Below are 21,895 nucleotides of genomic sequence, written 5' to 3'. Positions count from 1 at the left end.
GCCATGAGAGTGGTATCATCTGCATATCTGAGGTTGTTGATATTTCTCCCAGCAACCTTAATACCAACTGGTGATTCATCTAGGTCCACTTTTCTCATGATGTGCTCTGCATATAAGTTAAATAGGCAGGGAGACAGTATACAGCCTTGCCAAACTCCTTTCTCAATTTTGAACCAATCAGTGGTTCCGTGCCCAGTTCTCACTGTTGCTTCTTGACCCACATATAGGTTTCTCAAGAAACAAATAAGATGGTCTGGTACTCCCATCTCTTTCAGAACTTGCCACAGTTTGTTGTGATCCACACAATCAAAGGCTTTAGCATAGTCAATGAAGCAGAAGTAGATGTTTTTCTGGAACTCCCTAGCTTTCTCCATGATCCAGCGTATGTTACAACATACAACAGTAAAATACAACAATACAAATTCAAAAACTGATCAATAACAAAAATATAAAGAAAGAGGGGAAAGTGGGAAAAAACCACTTCGAAATCCTGCCAGTACTTCTGCTAGTTCTCGGTCCACATACTGCTGGAGTCTAGCTTGTAGGATACTGAGCATAACTTTGCAAGCATGTGAAATGAGTGCAATGGTGCGGTAGTTTGAACAATCCTTGGCATTACCCTTCTTTGGGATCGGAATGTAAACTGACCTTTTCCAATCCTATGGCCACTGTTGAGTTTTCCAAATTTGCTGGCATATTGAGTGTAGCACTTTTACTGTGCATTGTCTTTTAAGAATTTGAATAGCTCAGCTGGAATTCTGTCACCTCCACTAGCTTTGTTGTTGCTCAGACTTCCAAAGGCCCATTTCACTTCACATTCCAGGATGTCTGGCTCGAGGTCAGTGACCACCCCATCGTGGTTATCAGGGACGTTAAGCTCTTTCTTGTATAGTTCTTCTGTGTAATCTTGCCATCTCTTCTTAATCTCTTCTGCCTCTGTTAGGTCCCTGCCAGTTTGGTCCTTTATCATGCCCATCTTTGCATGAAATGTTCCATTCATATCTCCAATTTTCTTGAAGAGATCTCTGGTCCTCCCTATTCTATTGTTTTCTTCTATTTCTTTGCACTGTTCATTTAAGAAGGCATTCTTATCTCTTCAAGTTATTCTCTGGAATTCTGCATTCAACTGGGTGTATCTTTCTTTTTCGCCCTTGCCTTTCGCTTCCCTTCTTTCCTCAGCTATTTGTAAAGCTTCTTCAGTCAGTCATTTTGCTTTCTTGCATTTCTTTTTCTTTGGGATGATTTTAGTTGCTACCTCTTGTACAGTGTTGCAAACCTCTGTCCATAGTTCTTCAGGCACTCTATCAGATCTAATTCCTTAAATCTATTTGTCACCTCTACTGTATATACTAATAGTCAACACTATTATATATATATATATATATATATATATATATTATAATAGATTTATATATATATATATATATATACACACACATATATATATATAAAATATAATAGTTAACACTATTAGTTAACACTAAAGAATTGGATATCCCTGAATCAACAATCTATCACAGTGATTCTCAGTTGGGGTTCCTCTTGAATTTGCTGACCACCAGCGCAAGGGGCAATGTTCCAATGAACACCAGCTTTTGACTTGCTCTGGAAAAGGCATTTGAGTGCATTTCCTACCTTGTGGGGGCTTCTGCTAAAATCACAGCCAGTCCAACCAAATATATATATACATATACACACACACACACAGACACACTTGCTCTTGTTTTCATAAATTATTCACAAACAACTAAATATGATGCTGCCGATTCAAATTTGCCAAGGGGACAGCACAACAGTAAAAGAATCTCAGTCTCTTAATTAGAACATCTCTTTGCTAAACCTTAGATATTAAATTTCAATTTTTCATAAGAAAACTCAAAGCTAAAATCTTGTGTTAATAAAAACAAATGTATTAAAAATCACGGCCAATCCAAGTGCACTGACCGGCCATGAGAAAGCTCGGACGAATTGCAGCTAATGAGTCACAGCTCATGACGTCATCACCTGGTGCTGCTACTCCTTTCCAAGCATGTGCATGGCCCCTGTGTGCGCTGTTATCCGATGTTCAGCAGCTGGGGCGACTTGGCTCATGTGCCAACAGAGAGGGCTCTGCGTGCCCGCTGCAGCACACGTGCTGGTCTAGGTGGATGTCCAAAGAGTCATTGAATGTTTGGGATTTTCCTCTCCCTGAGTAACCTCAAAGAGCAATTTCAAAAGTTCCCGCCTGAGGAAAATTCCATGGCCACAGCTTATCAAAGAGGACAACAGAGAGGCAAGCCAGGAAAGGCTGTAGATCTGCAGGATCCAAAGACTTTCTTTTACTCCAACTTTACAATTTCAACTCCACCAACACACCAGCCAAATAGAAAAATATCACTAGTCCTTAAGCTGATAGTTAATTTCCCTCCCAGTGGAAGGGACATAGCAATGGGAGGGGAAGAAAAAAACCCAAACAAACAGCTATAAAAAAGAATAAAAACCAGAAGTATAAGAAAAAGCCTATGGTTTCATTCTTTTCCTCCCCCATAGGACTGCACTGCCCCAACATACAATCACACAGTAAGTTGATAAAAGTACTACAATCACTAGCAATACTTCACATTGCTAGAGCCCAATTATTCATTAAACTTGCTGGAAACTAAGTTTAAGAAGAATATTAAAATTGTGAAGGTTCCTATCTCAGAAAAACTTCTAGCAATAAGAGAAATGGATCAGCTGGTTTACACACAGCATAGAAAACTTACTGCTTTCATTTTACACTAGTCATCAGAACTCTTAATTTTATCTCCCAAATCCTGCAGAATTGTATAAAGTAGTGAAAAGTGTTTGGTAGGCCATGCTGGTTTTTAATCAATGTTGAATAGCGTATAATGAATCCATATGTATTAAGAGTATTTGCCTTCTCCACATACACACTCAGCTGCTGCCACACCAGACATTCACCAATGTGGCCAGGCTACTTCAGATGGTCAGGGACATGATCTTACAGATGCTTGTAGAGTAAAATCAGAAAGGCCTGCTTCAACACATATGGCTTAATCTGCAGGCTTAACAGAAAAGGAACTCCTATATAATGCTTCAAACATATGAAGCTGAGCTTTTGAACTTCTCTTCTTTAAGTTCACTAGAATTAGTTAATATCCCAGTTAATTCTAGTGATCTACCAAGCATGTTTTAGTTTTGCTTTTATTATGTATGACTTGGCCCCATACACATTCCTTTTCCAGCTTCTGCCTACATAAACAATATTGACATTTTTATCAACAATTAATTAACTATATGATTTCAAAATTGTAAACCATGGGCTTTATCAAAGGGATTTTTGAGACCTGTGCTGTTTTAAGTGTGCAGTGAATTGTTGACAAAAATATGTCAATGCTATAATATCATAACTAAAACAGACTACCAAGGAACTCACCTCACAATAATATATCTTTGTTGTTGATTTCTCGGATCCTGGTTTGGCATCCCCTTCAGATTCAGGTTTAGAATCCCCCTCACTCTGAGTGCTCATTTTGAACAAATGGTAGTTCTCCTTGGTTTAATTAAAAAGTTGTTTTAAAGAACTATTATCCCACTTAAACCTGTTAATAGCAAAATATCAAGTATTAAAAAATAAATCCCTAACCTTGATCACAGCAGATTTGAAATAGTACCCCCACATATTTGTACAGCATTTTGCAAGGTACCATGACAAAAACAGATATCTGCACCAATAAGTTTATAATCTAAATCTGAACAAAGATAAGAAAAAACAGGGATAAGTGAAAATGGAAGCATATGTACTCCTGTAGCTCCAAAAATTAAAAATTGTTTTCTGTTTTTGGTAGAAAGTAAAGGGTAAAGCTAAATGCAGAGAAGGTGCTTTTGGGGGCAATCTGAAGCAAGAGAATAAGCTGGCATCACACATGCAATCAGAAGGGAACTCCAAACTTAAGTGACAGCCGGAGAAGATGAATGCCATCATTTAAGAGAGAACACTTTTGGCCGCCTGAGGACGAACCTGTTGGAGAAGCAAAGGCTTAGGAAAAGCTATATTAAGATTAACCCTTTGTACAACAAAAGGTGCTAGCAAAACCATAGTTTGATCAATTACTGTGGCTACAGATTCTAACTCCAGAGGTCAGGTCTGAGGGGTGACGAACATAGCATAACAAAAGCCCTTTTACTACAAATATGTTTTGTACAGAGCTGAATGCAAGCCGAATCGAAAGTATCAAGGCACAGAAAGATGGAGCCCATCTTAGTTATAATACCTCACGTCTAAATTTGTGATGTGCCGGCTGTATACCATTTGTTCTCAGTCGTTGGAAACATGGGAACAAGGAACAAGTACAGAATGCGGTTGCCTCGCAATTAAGAAGTCCCCTCACAACACGAGATAAGCGCTCTCATGCATTTTTAAGTGGTACCGGAGCAGCAGTATCGTGCAATGGGCAATACGACACAAGCGCCAACAGGTATCAAATGAGCTTTGAGAGGAAAAAGTCTCGGCAGTATCGCCGCCCCTCAAAACGCCATATTACCGACCCTCTTGCGTTCAAAACTCTCTTTAAGATAAAACACGGCAACTCCTCAGCATTCCCTTCAGGGGTCCAGACAACAGTTTTTCCCGCCCATCTTCATGCGGAAACAAATACGGAAACCCGAGCACAGAAACACTACCAGGCCCATCCGAGAGCGGAAGTTCCCATTCCTCCGATCTCGCGAACAGCTACATCCGGGACTAGGACGGAGTGATTAGCCAATCGGGAAGTCGATGACGAAAACAAGCCCGCCAATGAGGCACAGCGAGACAGACAGGCAGAGGCGGTAAAGCGGTTATGTGAAGAGGCGCCAAGTTCTTCATAGACTAATGGGATGGTTCCGGATGTGGCGGTGTGCCGTCGGTGTTACTTCAGTGCCTTCCATCGCGGAAACTTATTCATGATATAAGCCATCGGAAGGTCCCGCTGTTCCTTATAGCTTAGTCCTATGAACTTTTCCGTTCTTAAGTGCTATTGAATTCAACGGAGAGGGTTTCCCCCAGGTGTGTAAGAATCCCTTTTCTTGTTGTTGTTAGTCGGGAAGTCGTGTCTGACCCATCGCGACCCCATGGACAACATTCCTCCAGGCCTTCCTGTCCTCCACCATGACCCGGAGTCCACTTAAAATCACACCAACTGCTTCAGTGACTCCATCTAGCCACCTCATCCTCTGCCGTCCCATTCTTCTTTTGCCATCTATTGTTTCCAGCGTTAGGCTCTTCTCCAAGGAGTCCTTCTCATTAGGTGACCAAAGTATTTAAGTTTCATCATCAGTATCTGGCCTTCTAAAGAGCAGTCAGGGTTGATCTCCTCTAGGACTGACCGGTTTGATCACCTTGCTGTCCAAGCGACTCGCAGGAGTCTCCTCCAGCACCACAATTCAAAGGCCTCAGTTCTTTGGCACTCAGCCTTCCTTATGGTCCAGCTTTCACAGCCATACCTTGCAACTGGGAAAACCATAGCCTTGACTATAGGCACTTTTGTTGGCAGGGTGATGTCTCTGCTTTTTAGTATGCTGTCTAGATTTGCCATAGCTTTTCTCCCCAGGAGCAAGCGTCTTTTAATTTCTTGGCTGCAGTCCCCATCTGTGGTGATCTTGGAACCTAGGAAATAAAATCTGTCACTACCTCCATTTCTTCCCCATCTATTTGCCAGGAAGTGAGAGGACTGGATGCCATGATCTTAGTTTTCTTAATGTTGAGTTTCAAGCCAACTTTTGCACTCTCCTCCTTCACCTGCATCAAGAGGCTCTTTAGTTCCTCTTCACTTTCTGCCATTAGAGTGGTATTATCTGCATATCAGGTTGTTGATATTTCTCCCAGCAATCTTAATTCCAACTGGTGATTCATCTAGCCCCGCCTTTCTCATGATGTGCTCTGCATATAGGTTAAATAGGCAGGGCGACAGTATACAGCCTTGCCGAACTCCTTTCTCAATTTTGAACCAATCAGTGGTTCTGTGCCCAGTTCTCACTGTTGCTTCTTGACCCACATATAGGTTTCTCAAGAGACAAATAAGATGGTCAGGTACTCCGATCTCTTTCAGAACTTGCCACAGTTTATTGTGATCCACACAATCAAAGGCTTTAGCATAGTCAATGAAGCAGAAGTAGATGCTTTTCTGGAACTCACTAGCTTTCTCCATGATCCAGCGTACGTTGGCAATTTGATCTCTAGTTCCTCTCCCTCTTCGAAATCCTGCCTGTACTTCTGGTAGCTCTCGGTCCACATACTGCTGGAGCCTAGCTTGTAGGATTTTGAGCATAACTTTGCTAGCATGTGAAATGAATGCAATGGTGCGGAATTCTTTGTGGTGAGGCAAGTGCGCTCTGTACATGCACTCTGTACATGGAGCTACTTGTATTTGTTTTTCGTTGATGCTAAAGATCAACACTGGTACAAGAAAAATTCTGCATTCTTGATTAAAGTTATGGTTGGACTCCCGCTTTTATGCTTCGATTTTCTAACCTGAATTCTCATACGCCCAATTCCTTTTGCAATACATGAGCAGCGAGTAAACGTAAGATAATCCTAGTTTTAAAAATAATTGCTAAAATTTATTTTTATTGTTACTACATTTATCTGAGACAGTAAAAATTGGATTCCCTTTATGTTATTAAAATTTATTTCTACCTTTTCATTTTTTTGCGCTGAATGTAGGCAAGGGAACGGAAAGTATGCATACTCCTGATATATAGTTAAAATACATTCAATATGCCCATTCAGTAGGGCCCGAGTGGAATACCCTTTTTTGAAAATAACAGGAGTAATAGCTGTGATTGGAAGCTTGACACTGGTTTGAGAATCACCCATTTTCTTTTAGAAATAGTAGCCAATTGACATATTTGCATGTAAGATTTTTCATTAGCCTGAATGGATGAAGTCTATGGGATAAAAATCTCCCTTAAGGGATAACGCAGTGCAAGCAAGGACTTTCAAAGAATACCACAGGCAGACAGTTTTCTATTATAATTTCAGTTTCAACATGGAAAATTGATTTTACATGGTTCTATGAGGAGAAAGCCTCAGAAATGAAAATAGCTAAATTTTACCAGAATTGGGTCACTAATAAAGGAAAATTAAGTCCTGAGTATTAATTGGCTCCAGTTTCCAAGGTACAGCTTCAAGTCAAAATTGCATCAAAATAATTCAAAATTACAAGGGGGGATATGCAATTATGTACCATAGCTTTTCTGCAAAATGTGATATAGCAATGAGAATGGTGCCATACCAATCATTATAAATGTATCTTTTTATTGATACCAATAACATAACTTTCCATTTATTGGTTTTTCATGTAACATTTTCATGCTTTTGCATGAAAAACTGACAAGCTTTATCATCATCTGAGTCTACAGTGTAGGATTCTGGTGGATCCGGAATTGGCAAGTCCTCATCATGGGGTACAGGATGCAGTGTGGATGGAATGTTTGGATATTCCATGGTCCACTTCTTTCTTGAGATCCTTTTGCAATTGGGGGAACCCTGCAAAAATAGCAGTCGCTACTATGATTGGTGGGTTCCCTCTACACCATTGGGACTGCGAAAAGCATGGACTTTCTCTTCTTGTTTAGCCAATGATGCAGATAAGTTGTGCATGTAATGCAACAACGAGGGTCCCAACTCCTGTCCTGATCTCCTATTTTGCATCCAAACTATAGGTAGCATGCCTTTTTTACCACTGCCTTCTTACTGCACTTTTGAGATGCAAATGTAGCCTTACCATAAAGTAGCAGAAGTTATCTGCGTTGTTTACACAGTTTTGAGGCATCTTGACTTCTGAGAGGAAAATATCACGGAACTTTTCATTGGAAATGTTAGGCAATGACACTTTCACAAGCCACCAGATGTAACTGTATGATGCATAGATCTGAACAAGACAAATGTACCTTGCAATAAAAGAACAATAAATTACAGTTAGGTAATAATCTTTCCCCTTCATGGATCACTGCCTTGTCATGGCAAAGGGGCGTGTATAGCTCAATGAAGGTATGAGCTATGCCATGCAGGACCACCCAAGATGGACAGGTCATAGCAGAGAGCTCTGACAATACGTGATCCACTGGAGAAGGAAATGGCAACCCACTCCAGTATCCTTGCCATGAAAACCCCATGGACAGTACCAAAAGGCAAAAACATATGACACCAGAAGATGAGCCCCTCAGGTCGGAAGGTGTACAGTGTGCTACTGGGGAAGAGCAGAGGGCTAGCAACATTTCTCAGAAGGTGCCTCCTGGGCCATCTAGTCGGACCCCCAGCTCCAGCCAGCTCTGGCACGACATGCCCACCACGTGCATATCTAGCCTTTCTTTGAACACCCTCACCGAAGGGGCCTCAACCACCTCCCATGAAAGCCCATTCCATTCCCTCGGTGTCCTTATTGTCATGAAGTACTTCCTGGCATATAAATGGAATCTTGGCTCCCTGAGCTTTGCTCCGTTGGAGCGTGTCCTGCCTTCCTCTGTAGGGGAGAACAGGTCTCTACCCACCTCTGTGTGACACCCTCACATACCTGTATGTCGCCAACAGATCACATCTGAGTCTCCTGGCTATATCCTTCCTGTAATGAGGGGCCCAAACTGAACACAATACGCCAGTTGCGGGCACACCAGAGTCGCATAGAGTGGTAGTAATATCTCCCTCAGTCTAGAAGCCACACTTCTGGCTATGCAATCAAGGGTGGCGTTCGCCCTCTTAACCACTGCATCACACTGCTGACTCATGTTTAGCCTGCAGTCAACCAGCATCCGAGGTCTCTTTCACAAGTGCTGCTCTCCAGCCACTTGTCCCCTAACCTGTACTTATGGCACATATTCCTATGCCCCAAGTGCAAGACCTTGCACTTATCCACATTGAACGCCATCCTGTTGTCTCCTAACCACTTCCATAGTCTGTCCAGATCATTTTGGATCTGGAGTACCTGCTCCTCAGTTGTGGCCACTGCCCCAGTTTTAGTATCGTCTGTGAATTTGATCAGTAGACTGTACACCCATTCTTCCATGTCATTGATGAAAAGATTAAACAGGATCAGCCCCTGGACAGAGCCCTGGGGGATCACACTTGTCACTGGCTGCCATCTGGATGTTTCCCCACAAATGGTTACCCTCTCCTTTTGGTCAGTTAACCATGTCCTAATCCACCAGACAGTGCCTTGGTCAATCCAAAACTCTTCAGTTTTTCAACCAGGATATCATGGGGCACTTTGTCAAAGGCCTTGCTAAAATCCAGGTAAACCACATCCACTGCATCCCCTCCATCTAGCCATCTTGAAACTTTGTCGTAGAATTCCACAAGGCTTGTCTGGCAGGACCTGTTATTGCAGAAACCATGCTGTGTGGCTGTCAGCCTCCCTTCCCTATCTAGCATCACTAGATCTCTCGCTATTGTGAGCCTTTCCATTGTTTTTCCTACAATGGACGTAAGTCTAACTGGTCTGTAATTCCCCATGTCCCTTCTACTACCCTTTTTGAAAATTGGGACCACTGATGCCACCCTCCAGTCCTCTGAAACTTCACTCGTTCTCCACAAAGCCTCAAAAATGGAGGCCAGTGGATGTGAGAGAACCCCTGTCAACTCTTCTAATACTCTCAGGTGTAACCTGTCAGGGCCTGGCACCTTTGTAATGTCCAATGCCCTGAGGAGCCCCTCGACTTCTAATGGGGTGACTAATCTGTGCCCCTAAGTCCCCGGACTCATCTAATCTCCTATGAGGATCTCCCCTGTCCTGCTTTGGGGAGAACACAGAGGAAAAGTAGTCATTAAGCATCTGTGCCTGTTTCCTCGTATCATTCACTGGATCTCCTTCCTCCGTATTTAGTAGTCTCACTACTTGTCTCCCCTTCCTCTTCCTATTTACAGTGGTACCTCGGCTCATGAACACCTCAGTTCACGACCAAATCGGGTTGCAAACAGAAATTTCATAAAAATTTTGCCAAGGTCACGAACTCTGCATCGGGTGACAATTGCAAGCACACCTGCCTTCCCTGCACGGGCGCGGTCACGGGGGGAGATGGCTGCATTCGTGCTGGGGAGTGATGGCTGTGATTGCACCCATGTTCCCTGGCCGAGGGCACCTGCCGCCGCCTCCCCCCAGCCACCCGCACGATTGCTGGGGGGGGGGGAGGTGAGATGGCCGCAATCTTTGTTATTAGTCACTTTGCTTCAAATTTTTGTGAGTAAAAAAAATAGTTGCAGAACGGATTAACCTTATTTACATTGACCCTTGTGGGGAAATTTGACTTGGCTCACGACCAATTTGGGTCACGACTAGAGTCCTGAAACAGATTAAATTCATGCGCCTAGGTGCCACTGTACATGCTGACAGAAGCCGTTTATGTTGCTTTTGATATTCTTTGCAAGTCTTAGCTCATAATCAGCCTTACCCTTGCGAAGAATCCTTCGGCCTCCTCCGCCTGGTATACCCTTTGGCGATTTGCCCTAGTACCCATTTCCTACCGAGGTTCCTCTTGCATCTAATCCCTCTAACCACCTCCTTTCACATCCATGGCGGTGCTCCCCTTCACCTCCCCAGCTTAGCAACCAGAGGTATTGGTCAAGGCTTGTGCATCCAAAACCTCTCTTTTGAGTGCTATCCATTCCTCCTCAACTCCCTTGCCTTCCAGTAACCTATTCCAGGAGACTTTCCCCAGTCTGGCCTTCAGTTGGCCAAAGTTGGCCCTCTTGAAGTCCCACAGCTTCTAGTGCTCGACTTGCTGCACGTCCCCATTCCCCTGACCTCAAAGCTAAGGATAGAGTGATCATTCACATCATTCACATCCAGAGCTCCCCTAATCTGTACCTCATCTATCAGCTCTTCCCTGTTGGTCAAGACCAAGTCAAGGATGTTCCCCCTTCGCTGCGTCTCGGACCCTCATTTGTCCCCACACGGATCACCAGAAGCAGCTGGGGAACCCTGGAGGGAACGAGATGCTCCACTCTATCCTTCACATGCCGGATGTATGCAACAGACCTCCCTTTTCTCAAGGTCAGGGTGGCATCACCACCTCAATGCCTCTCAGCAGGGAGTCCCCAAAAACGATCACCTGCCGCCGTGTCTTCCTGGTAGTGGTAGGCAGCCATGCCCTGGCCTTTCCCTCTCTTGCAGCAGCCCCCTTGGCTCTTGTTGTCCCAGGCTGGGGGTCCTGCTCGTCCCCCAAGGCCTCCCCAAGTGGAGAGAACCTGTTTCCCAGCTCCAGGCAAGCACGGCCTCCTCCTCCTGTGGGTGATATGGCTGTTCCTCCTGTGGCCCCTCCCTCAACCCTCTGTCTGGAGGGGGACTGCTCCCGGGCGGGGGAGGGGCGGCAGCTGGAGAGCTCTCTCAGCCCTTAGGCACCTCACCACCTCCTCTAGGAGGGTCACCAGCTTGCACCAAAGGCAAGTGTATCCCTGCCTTTCCTGGGGGAGAAGGGCAAACATGTTGCAACTGTCACAGTGCACAGCAACACCCGTGACTCCCACCAAGGCCATCTCCTGGTCTGCCATTGGGAACCCTTCAGAGATGCTACCTTGGTTCCCTGCCTTGTCTGTCCTGCACTACTACTCACTCGCCCAGTTCTCCTTGACAAAAGCCCACACAAACACACAAGGATAAAATAAAAATTTAAACTGGGGGAAAAACAAAACAAAAACCTGCCCCCAAGGAAGGGAGCCCCGAGCAGCCCCGGCCGCAGCTAAGGAAAGCAGACAAGGAACGACACCTTACAAGTCTCTCAGGCTGGTGGCCCCGCCCCTCTTCTTTCTCCTAGCCTCTCTGGCCCCACCTCCCTTCCACTCTGCTCCTCCTGTCCCTCTGCTCCTCTGCCCAGCTCCTACCTTGTCTTCCCTAGTCCCCTGGCCACCCTCAGCACTCTCTCCCAGCTTCTGCTGCTCCACTGCTCTGCCAAGAAGCAATAGCCAAAAGTACTAGTAGCACCAGAAAGAATGAAGCAACTGGATCAAAGCTGAAAGGACACTCAGTTGCAGAGGTATCTAGTGGTGAAAGGAGAATCCGATGCTGTAAAGATCTATACTCCATAGGAACCTGGAATGTAAGATCCATGAATCAAGGTTAAGCTGTACGTGGTCAAACAAGAGATGACAAGACTGAACATCGACATCTTAGGAATGAGTGAACTAAAATGGACAGGAATGGGTGAATTTAATTCAGATGACCATAAGGTATACTACTGTGGGCAAGAATCCCTCAGAAGAAATGGAGTAGCCTTCATAGTGAACAAGAGTAGGAAAAGCAGTACTGGGATACAATCTCCAAAATGACAGAATGATCTCAGTTTGAATCCAAGGAAAACCATTCAACATCACAATAGTCCAAGTCTATGCCCCAACCACTGGTGCTGAAGAGGCTGCAGTTGACTGGTTCTATGAAGGCCTACCACTTCTTCTAGAATTAACACCAAAAAAATGATGTCCTTATCATCATGGGGGATTGGAATGCTAAAGTAGGAAGCCAAAAGATAACCAGAATAACAGGCAAGTTTGACCTTGGAGTACAACATGAAGCAGGGCACAGGCTGGTAGAATTTTTTCAACACAATATGATAGACATAGCAAACCATCTTTTCCAACAACCCAAGAGACAGCTCTACACATGGACGTCACCAGAGTGTCAACACAGAAATCAGATTGACTATTTTGCCTCCATAATGGCAGAAAGATTGAAGAAGTATATAACAGACTTTATTCACTCAGATCAAAATGGTTTCTTACCTAAAAGACAAATGAGGAATAACATGAGAACTATGCTGGACATCTTAGAGAATTATGAGATACATATGGAAAAACCAATGGCACTATTATTCATGGATGCACAGAAGGCTTTTGACAATGTTAATTGGCAATTTATGAAGCAACAACTAGTTCAAATGGAGTTTGGTGAAAAGTTCATTAATGCAATATTAAGCATCTATCAAAAGCAGTCTGCTAGGAATATAATGAATGGAGAATTTACAAATATTATAGATATACACAAGGGTACAAGACAAGGATGCCTGCTATCACCACTGTTGTTTATATTGATCCTGGAAGTGTTAAACAGAAATATCATGGACGATATGGACGTTAAAGGTACTAGAGTTAGAGATGAAAGCTATAAATTGCAAGCATTCGCAGATGACCTAGTTTTCATAACTGAGGAACCCTTAGTAACAATGCCTAAACTCCTACAAATGATTGAAGAGTATGGTGAGGTTACTGGGATGAAAATAAACAGAGAAGATGAAATTGTTAGTAAAAAATCTCACACAGGAGCAGAGAAAAACTCTGGTGGAACAAGTAGACTTTCAGATTGTTAAAAAGGTTAAATATTTGGGAATTTATCTTACAGCTAAGTTTACCACTCTGAAAGAAGACAATTATGATAAACTAAGGAAATTAAGAGTGATTTGGAAAAATGGGCTAATTTGCAATTATCCTTGCTGGGAAGAATAGCACTAGCTAAAATGAATATATTACCAAAGCTTTTTTATTCCAAATGAATCCCATAAAAATTGATAGAAAATTTTTTGATGATTTAAATGTTCAAATCTCGAGATTTATATGGAGAAAGAAAAAACCAATTAAACTAAAAATACTTCAGGAAGCTAAAGAGAATGGGGACTTTGGTCTCCCTGATTGGATGCTGTATTATCAAGCTTCTGTTTTAACATGGCTAAAAGAATGGATAACCTTAAGAAATAAGAGAATCTTGTATCTGGAAGGGCATGATTTGCAAAGGGGTTGGCACGCTTATATGTGGTATGAAAAGGCTAAGGTACATGGCTCTTTTTTAAGTCATTATATTAGGAAATCATTAATGTTGGTGTGGGAAAAGTTAAAGATAAAACTGTATACTAAATTACCAAGATGGCTTTCACCTATGGAAGCTCTTGTATATCCAAATGCATTGAACTTTGAAGCAATCGTAAAATATGACGACATTTTGGATAATGATGGAGGATTGAAATTGAATCAAGAAATACAAGAACAAGGATCTAATATTTCTTGGTGGCATAAGGTGCAGATTCAATCAAGATATGCTAAAGACTATAGAATGTGGGGCTTCTATAAAGATTTAACAGCATTTGATCAGGTGATGCTTAAATCAGATGAGAAAATGATTAAAAAACTATGTAATTTCTTACTAGATAGGAGAATGGAAGATGAACAGGTTAAGGAAACTATAACATGGGCACAAAACTTTGGATATAATATTGAATTAGAAAAATGGCAAAAGCTGTGGGAGAGAAATATTAAGGTAACATTAGCAACTTCATATAAAGAAAACTTGTATAAAATGTTTTATAGATGGTATTTGTCACCAAATACAGTAGCCAAGATGTTTCCAAATATGTCAAATGGATGTTGGAAATGTAAACATAAATTGGGTACCTTCTATCATATGTGGTAGACTTGCGATAAAGCAAAAAAGTATTGGATTAAAATACATAAATGGCTTGAGGAAATGTTACAAAAATCCTTAGCTTTTAAACCTGAAGTTTTCTTATTAGGCATTATACCTGTTGATATTAGGAAACAAGAAATGTACTTGATTTTACATGTAATTACTCTGGCGAGGATTGCATTTGCCCAACACTGGAAAAGTGATGAACCACCCACCGATGAACTGATTCTAAAAAAGATCTTGGACTGTGTAGAAACGGACAGATTGACTTTGTCACTGAAGGAGAAAGAAGATACTGATTTCTATCAGACTTGGGACTCTTTTTATTACTGGCTAGAGAAATGGGACTTCGTATAGTTTCAAATATGTTTTTAAGTTATCATAAATAGAAAAAATGTGGGGGGCTGACCCAGCAGGTCCGATGTTTCTGATGATTGATCTTGTTTTTAGTTTTTCTTTGTATTAGGGTTATTTTGAATAAAACTTATTAAAAAAAAAAAAGAAATCAGATTGACTATGTGCTCTCCAGCCAAAGATGGAGAATCTCTATACAGTCAGTAAAAAGAAGACCAGAGCTGACTGTGGCTCAGATCATGAGCTTCTTGTTGCAAAATTTAGGCTTAAATTGAAGAAAGTAGGGAAAAGCACTAGACCACTTAAATCATATTCCTGATGAATATACAGTAAGGTGACAAATAGATTTAAGGAATTAGATCTGATAGAGTGCCTGAAGAACTATGGACGGAGGTTTGCAACATTGTACAAGAGGTAGCAACTAAAACCATCCCAAAGAAAAAGAAATGCAAGAAAGCAAAATGGCTGAGGAAGTTTTACAAATAGCTGAAAAAAGAAGGGAAGCAAATGGCAAGGGGAAAAGAGATATACCCAACTGAATGCAGAATTTCAGAGAATAGGTAGAAGAGATAAGAATACCTTCTTTAATGAACAGTGTAAAGAAAGAGAAGAAAACAATAGAATAGAAATGACCAGAGATCTCTTCAAGAAAATTGGAGATATGAAGGGAACGTTTCATGCAAAGATGGGCATGATAAAGGACCAAAATGGCAGGGATCCAACAGAGGCAGAAGAGATTAAGAAGAGGTGGCATGATTACACAGAAGAACTATACAAGAAAGATCTTAACATCCCTGGTAACTATGATGGGGTGGTCACTGACCTCGAGCCAGACATCCTGGAATGTGAAGTCAAATGGGCCTTTGGAAGTCTGAGCAACAACTAGTGGAGACAACGGTATTCCAGCTAAACTATTCAAAATCCTAAAAGACAATGCAGTAAATGTACTATACCAATATGCAAGCAAATTTAGAAAACTCAACAGTGGCTACATGATTGGAAAGGTCAGTTTGCATTCCAATTCCAAAGAAGGGCAATGCCAAAGAATGTTCAAACTGCCGCACCATTGCACTCATTTTACATTCTAGTAAAATCCTATGCTCAAAATCCTACAAGCTAGGCTCCAGCAGTATGTGGACCGAGAACTAGCAGAAGTACAGGCAGGGTTTCGAAGAGGCAGAGGAACTAAAGATCAAATTGCCAACATACGCTGGATCATGGAGAAAGCTAGGGAGTTCTGGAAAAACATTTACTTCTGCTTCATTGAGTATGCTAAGCCTTTCATTGTGTGGATCACAACCAATTGTGGCAGGTACTTAAAGGGAGTACCAGACCATCTTATTTGTCTCTTGGGAAACCTGTATGTGGGTCAAGATGCAACAGTGAGAACTGGACATGGAAAAGAAGAAGGGGACGGCAGAGAATGAGGTGGCTAGATGGAGTCACTGAAGCAGTTGGTGTGAGCTTAAGTGGACTCCGGGGATGGTGGAGGACAGGAAGGCCTGGAGGAATGTTGTCCATGGGGTCGCGATGGGTCGGATGTGACTTCGCAACTAGCAACATTTTAAAAAATTACAGAAACCCAGTGTTCAAATGACCAGTCTATCACTTATTCCCACTGTCCAATCCTGTGGAAATTGTGACACTGGAAAAACCAGTATCTGGTCGAGGAATAGAAATGGATGGGACTTAGAACTAAAACTGAATATAGGCAAGACAGGGATTTGCATGAAATTGTCAGTTTGTTCTGGATAGGCTTGCAGTTAGCTTGAACAGTTACATAGCCAATCAGAAACAGTGGTTAGTCAGAACTAAATCCTAAATTAGAAGAAAGGGAGGGCACTTCTATTTATCTACTTGAACATAGATTAATATGCCACAAGCATAAAAACCTAGAAAGATGTGTAAAGACATAATAGGTGCAATCCTACACAATGTTAGACAGAAAATGGCCTGACTTCAGTGCCCCAGTGAGGTAGGCACTTTTACACACACTGGATTAAATTAGATTTAGGAGTATATATATTACAATTATCAAGGAATTAAGCCTTTGTGAAAAGGCTAATTTGTAATATAAAGATTTACTCTTCTTACAAAAGCTTCTTACATGTACGCATCTCTGATTTTAAATGTTTGCTTGTGTTAATAGAAATACTTATAAAATTAAATTTACCCTGGATTGACAGACAAGTAAGTGGGTCATAGAGCAAATCAAGCCAGAGTTTCAGCTTGCTTTGAGCTAGGACCCACTTGTCTTTCTGTTGTTGCAGAGTAAATTTGTAAAACTCCCCATCTCACCCCCAGCACATTTCAAATACATCACTTTTCTGTCAGCTTTCTTCACTGCCCAGCTTTCACATCCATACAGTGAATAAACTTTGCCTTGGTCTCCAGTGAAGCAGCCTTACATTTGATTATCTTTTTTAGTTCCTTCATTGCTGCCCTTCCAAGTCTGTCTTCTTCGAATTGAGTCTCCCTTTGAATTAATGCCTGTGTATGTAAAATCTTTCACAATTTCAATTTCTTCACAGTAAAGTTCTGTAATACTTTTGATCTCATGTTTTCTCAATATTCAGCTGCAGTCCTGCTTTTGCACTTTCTTTTTCTCAGCAGAAGCAGTTTCAAGTCATTGTGCTCTCTTCTATCTGCATATTTAAATTCTTGATGTGTTTTCAATCTTCACTCCTTCCTCTGATCCTAATTCACCTTTCTTAATCCACAGTTCGGTGTACAGGTTGAATAGATAAGGAGATAATATATAGCCTTGCCTGCCACTTTTGCTTATGGGAAAACATTCTGTTTCTCCATATTGTCCTCACAGTAGTTTCCTGTTCATGGTATAGCTCACACATCAAGACAAACAAGTGCTGAGAACCATCCATAGCTTGTCATGATCCACAAAGTGAAAAGCTTTGCTGTAGTCTATAAAATATAGACTGATCTTTCTGGTCTGCTTCAGTAGCCGACACATAATCTGAATTTTATCTGGCCAGGGCGGCTTATTTTATATTGTGTGTTTTAAATTATAATGATTATCTATATGTATATTTTAACTTACTGGTTTTATTTATTGTAAGCCGCCCCGAGGCTTCGGCGAATGGGGCGGCATAAAAATGTTTTAATAAATAAAATAAAAAATAAAAATTTGCAATATGATCTTGAATGTGTTTCCCTTTTTGGAATCCAGCTTGACCTTCAGGCATATCTTACACCATATAGAAGTGTACTTTTTTGCAGCACTTTGAGCATCACCTTGCTTGCCTGGGAAATGAGTGTAATGATCCTATGCATGCAGCACTCTTGCATCTCCTCTCTTGGGGATTGGAATGTATGTTGAACAAAGTCAATCTGTAGGCCATCATTTTGTTTTCCATATTTGCTGGAATATTCTTGTTTGGCTTTGGACTGATTCCGTCTCTGAAGCTTGGAATAGTTCTATTGGAATCCTATCTACTACAGGTGCTTTATTCCTTGCAAGTAGCAGCTTTCACTTTACTAATATTGCACGGTCTTCCTCATAGGATTCCTAGTCTGCCATCCTTTCATCTCTCTTATATAGTTCTTGAGACTAGACCTGTTTGTAAGTCATGACAATCCACTGAAGGTTGACTTACACACAGGGAATTTTGCATCATGTCAGACATCACCAGGCACTATCTCTCTATAGTGCCTGTGGGCACCTGGTTTGCCATGGTTTGTGTCATGCAAACCCAGATAACAGAGGTTGTTAAATAACCCTGAAACAAGCCATGGATTACAGAACATACTGTACATAAACTTGTTTGGGGACACTTTACTTCCCTGAAATACATTGAAATTTGGGTATGCTAACATTACCCCCCCCCCCAAAAATTGTATATTTCACAACAAATATTAGATGAGGTCAGTGTACAAACCTTCTATCCAACCAATAATAAACCCAATAATACAATTTTAGGATATGCAAAATACAAATATAGTTGCCCCCATTACCCTACATTTCGTACTATAACTTTCACACTATATAAAATGTTTTCTAATGCTTGCAGCATCTAAAAATTCACTAACTTTTGCCAGTCACTCATCTCCAGATCAGTCAATAATAGGTGCTTGCAGATGAGGCTTTTATTCTACAATTAGTCTACACTATTTATAGAATATTATGGGAATCCAGTTGTCATCTCTTATTACCTTCTGTCTTTCTCCACTGTATCTCCCATCTTTTTCATTCTAGCATGGAGGGAAAGATGGAAGAGATGCAGAATGCCTTTTAACTGGCAGCTAGAAGCTTCATCTAAAAAGACCCAAAGATACAGAATACTGAAAAGTGACCCCTCTAAGGAATTAAAAACTCCACATCAGAAGATTTATTTATTCTGTCAAGATTTCCATATGGCTTAATGTTTATAGTCAGCATTTATACTGAATTGTTTTTAATCTGCTCTTTGTAATTGGTTTTGAATTTATTTTATATTAACTACATTAGCATGGATAAATTCCAAAGGGTAACCTATCCATCTCCACACAGGTATCACACATCATATAGCAGCCACTGTGGCTTCATCCTGTAATGAAACAAGTGTGAAGGGAAGGGAAAAGTATGTACAACTCAACATCACATCTAATTTGACAGTCATATATGGACTGAGACTTGCTGTCATACTACTAGCCATGATACCCAAGCTGTAATGAACAATCCTGAATTCATATACTTTGATATGGGAGTACAAAGTGTCTCATACTTAATATAGAGGTAGATTTCTCATATGACACAAAAAATTCACGTATCTGGCAACACTGAACTATATAAGTAGAAATCAAGAGTAGGAAAAGACAAGTTAACACATTCCAAACTTTAACTTGCATAGGGATATTTATCAACACATGGTAAATTTTACATTTTGGATAGCAGCAGACTACAAATTTTGATAAATTTTCACTAAAAAGTAGGGGCAGTCACTAGTGCAAGGGCAGGAGGAGAGTAGATTAGGATCTACAGGTAGATCACCAAATGATTTGCAGTAGATCAGTAATGCGTCAAATTCTTAAAAGTTTAAAAATAGAGACATCCCCCAACAAATCTCTCTCAGACAAGAAAGTTTAGCGTAAATAGGAATAGGAATGTATGAATTCTAGTTCTGGTATTGAGAAGAAATTCTGGACCAAATGTGTAATCAGAAGCATCTTGTTTTGAAATTCTAAGCTATTTTGCACCTGACTCTGGCTAGTGAACCTCAAAGTTTCAATGAAAAACAAAGTAGATCCTCAAGTCTAAAATCTGCCCACCCCTGCAATAGCGGAACTGTTTGGACAAATGGTTAATGTAGTAAAATTCTAGAAGAAAATACCAAATTAAGGAATGAAATATGGTTTTTCAATTTATTCTTGCTATCTTTCAGGGCAGGGCACTAGTATATGTTATACAACTATTTTCAGACATTTTATTATTTAAATATAATTTTGTTGCTTTCTCCTTTGCTGCTATAAATGTACTCTAAGTTACATCATCCATTTTTGCATGAGCAAACAAGTATTTGTAAGCCTAAACCCAAGTATACAATTTTGACTTGCAAATATAAATGGAAATTTTTCACAAGCTTTTAAAATTCATGTTAATAATGCTGGACCACTTAATAATGATGTTAAAAATATAAAGACAATGGGAAAAGTGGATATATTTTAATTGTTAAAAAATGATTATGGTATCAATTGACCTTTCTACATTATGTATTCATTTGATTGTATTGGTTAAAAAAGCATGTCACTGCTTATTTTTTCTTTCATAATAGAATTGTCTTCTGGTGACAAACTATAATTTCATATCGTTTCCCTTCCAGAATATAAAAGACCTATTTTAATTGACAGGATGTGTACTTTTGATGGTACTCCTCTTTCCCCTAAACTTGTGGGATATAGTTTTATTTAGCCAGGTAACTTATCTTATTTCTCGGTATATGTTAATAGATATTTGCAAAAATCCAAACTACACAGTGACAAAGGTGATGCACACAGTCTATTAGAAGGCTTTACAGATTTAGAAGTGCAATTGTTCCATGTAAAAGATGGCTAAAAGGCAAAACATTCCAATATAAAAGAGATGAGATACGTCAGTCAATGGTATGGTCCATACTCCATCTCCAGACTACATAGATTCTGGCTTCAAGTTTCTGTGTTGGTTCTGTACCACAGGTGCTAAAGCCATGCCAGCAGTAGACCCATTGTCTGACTCCATGGCTCACAGGAACTGGAAAATAACATGAATTTCTAGTGGCAAAGGGACAAATAGAATCTTCCTGAGTTTTGTGAACAGAGATAGTAGGCTACTACAAAGCATTGTGAGCTCCAGATACATATGACAATTTCAGAAGGTACAATAGCATCCAAATGCTGATGAAGTTGATGATGCCTTGAAAATCTTTGTCATTAGAGCAGCTGATTGCATCTGGAAGCATGTTGCAATTAACCAATTTAATTTAATTTCATTTAATGCATAGACATTTTGATTGACTTCCACAATGCTAACCAAAGCTATGTATCAACATCTTCATATAGACAAGCCAGAATATAAGTGCCCATTACCTTTCAGACCTTTTGTATAGTCACAGCTTCTTTCCTTGGCTTCTTCCAGCCACACTAGCCATAAAACTTACCCTAGGCAAACTGTACTCCCTTCTGCTTCTCCAAGGCTAGAATTCCAGAAACTGCTTCCCCTCCTCCTTTTGCCTGATACATCCATGGCACACATGCAGAACTTTTAAAAAATTCTATTTTTATTTTTCCTTGTAAGCACAAGAAACAATCTTGAACTACTTGATTATCATAGAGCATATGGCTAGTGTTGGATGATGAACCATTGCATAGTTTTATGCATACATTTCCTTTTTAAACAAATCATTAATTGCCCTCTTGCAGCAGAAAATTATCTGCAATGCAATGTGCCAAGCTTTTTATAAATATTAAGTGCACTTTCTGTCAAGTTTTATGGGTGATTGGAACTCTGAATTAGAATACCCATCAATAATCCATAAGGAGGGCCACAGAGCTGCATCAAAACAGTTCTAGTAGCCCTATATCTCTGCAACAGCAAGACTGTATTAATGAGATACTTCCTATTTTGTGTCCCATCTCTGCACTACTGATGCTTTGTTGAATGACCAATA

At 40.7% G+C, this 21,895-nt stretch overlaps 1 protein-coding gene across 6 annotated transcripts in view; it reads right to left on the bottom strand.

Annotated features, from left to right (window-relative positions):
* The window catches only part of LOC123035220, a 56,127-nt gene extending 51,369 nt beyond the window's left edge, over nt 1-4,758 (bottom strand). For 2 of the 6 annotated variants that reach the window (XM_044453202.1, XM_044453224.1), the window contains exons 1-2: nt 4,257-4,659; nt 3,419-3,584 (exon numbers count right to left, since the gene is read on the bottom strand). In XM_044453202.1, the coding sequence (XP_044309137.1) occupies nt 3,419-3,514 (96 nt within the window). In that variant the 5' untranslated portion in view covers nt 3,515-3,584; nt 4,257-4,659. The other 4 variants (XM_044453218.1, XM_044453211.1, XM_044453247.1 and 1 more) reach the window with 4 other exon arrangements.
* Nucleotides 4,759-21,895: the final 17,137 nt, after the last annotated feature.

Source organism: Varanus komodoensis, unplaced genomic scaffold, assembly GCF_004798865.1.
Source record: "Varanus komodoensis strain SLA01 unplaced genomic scaffold, ASM479886v1 scaffold10, whole genome shotgun sequence".
Classification (NCBI taxonomy): Eukaryota; Metazoa; Chordata; class Lepidosauria; order Squamata; family Varanidae; genus Varanus; species Varanus komodoensis.
This window is presented reverse-complemented; position numbering and strand designations above follow the sequence as displayed.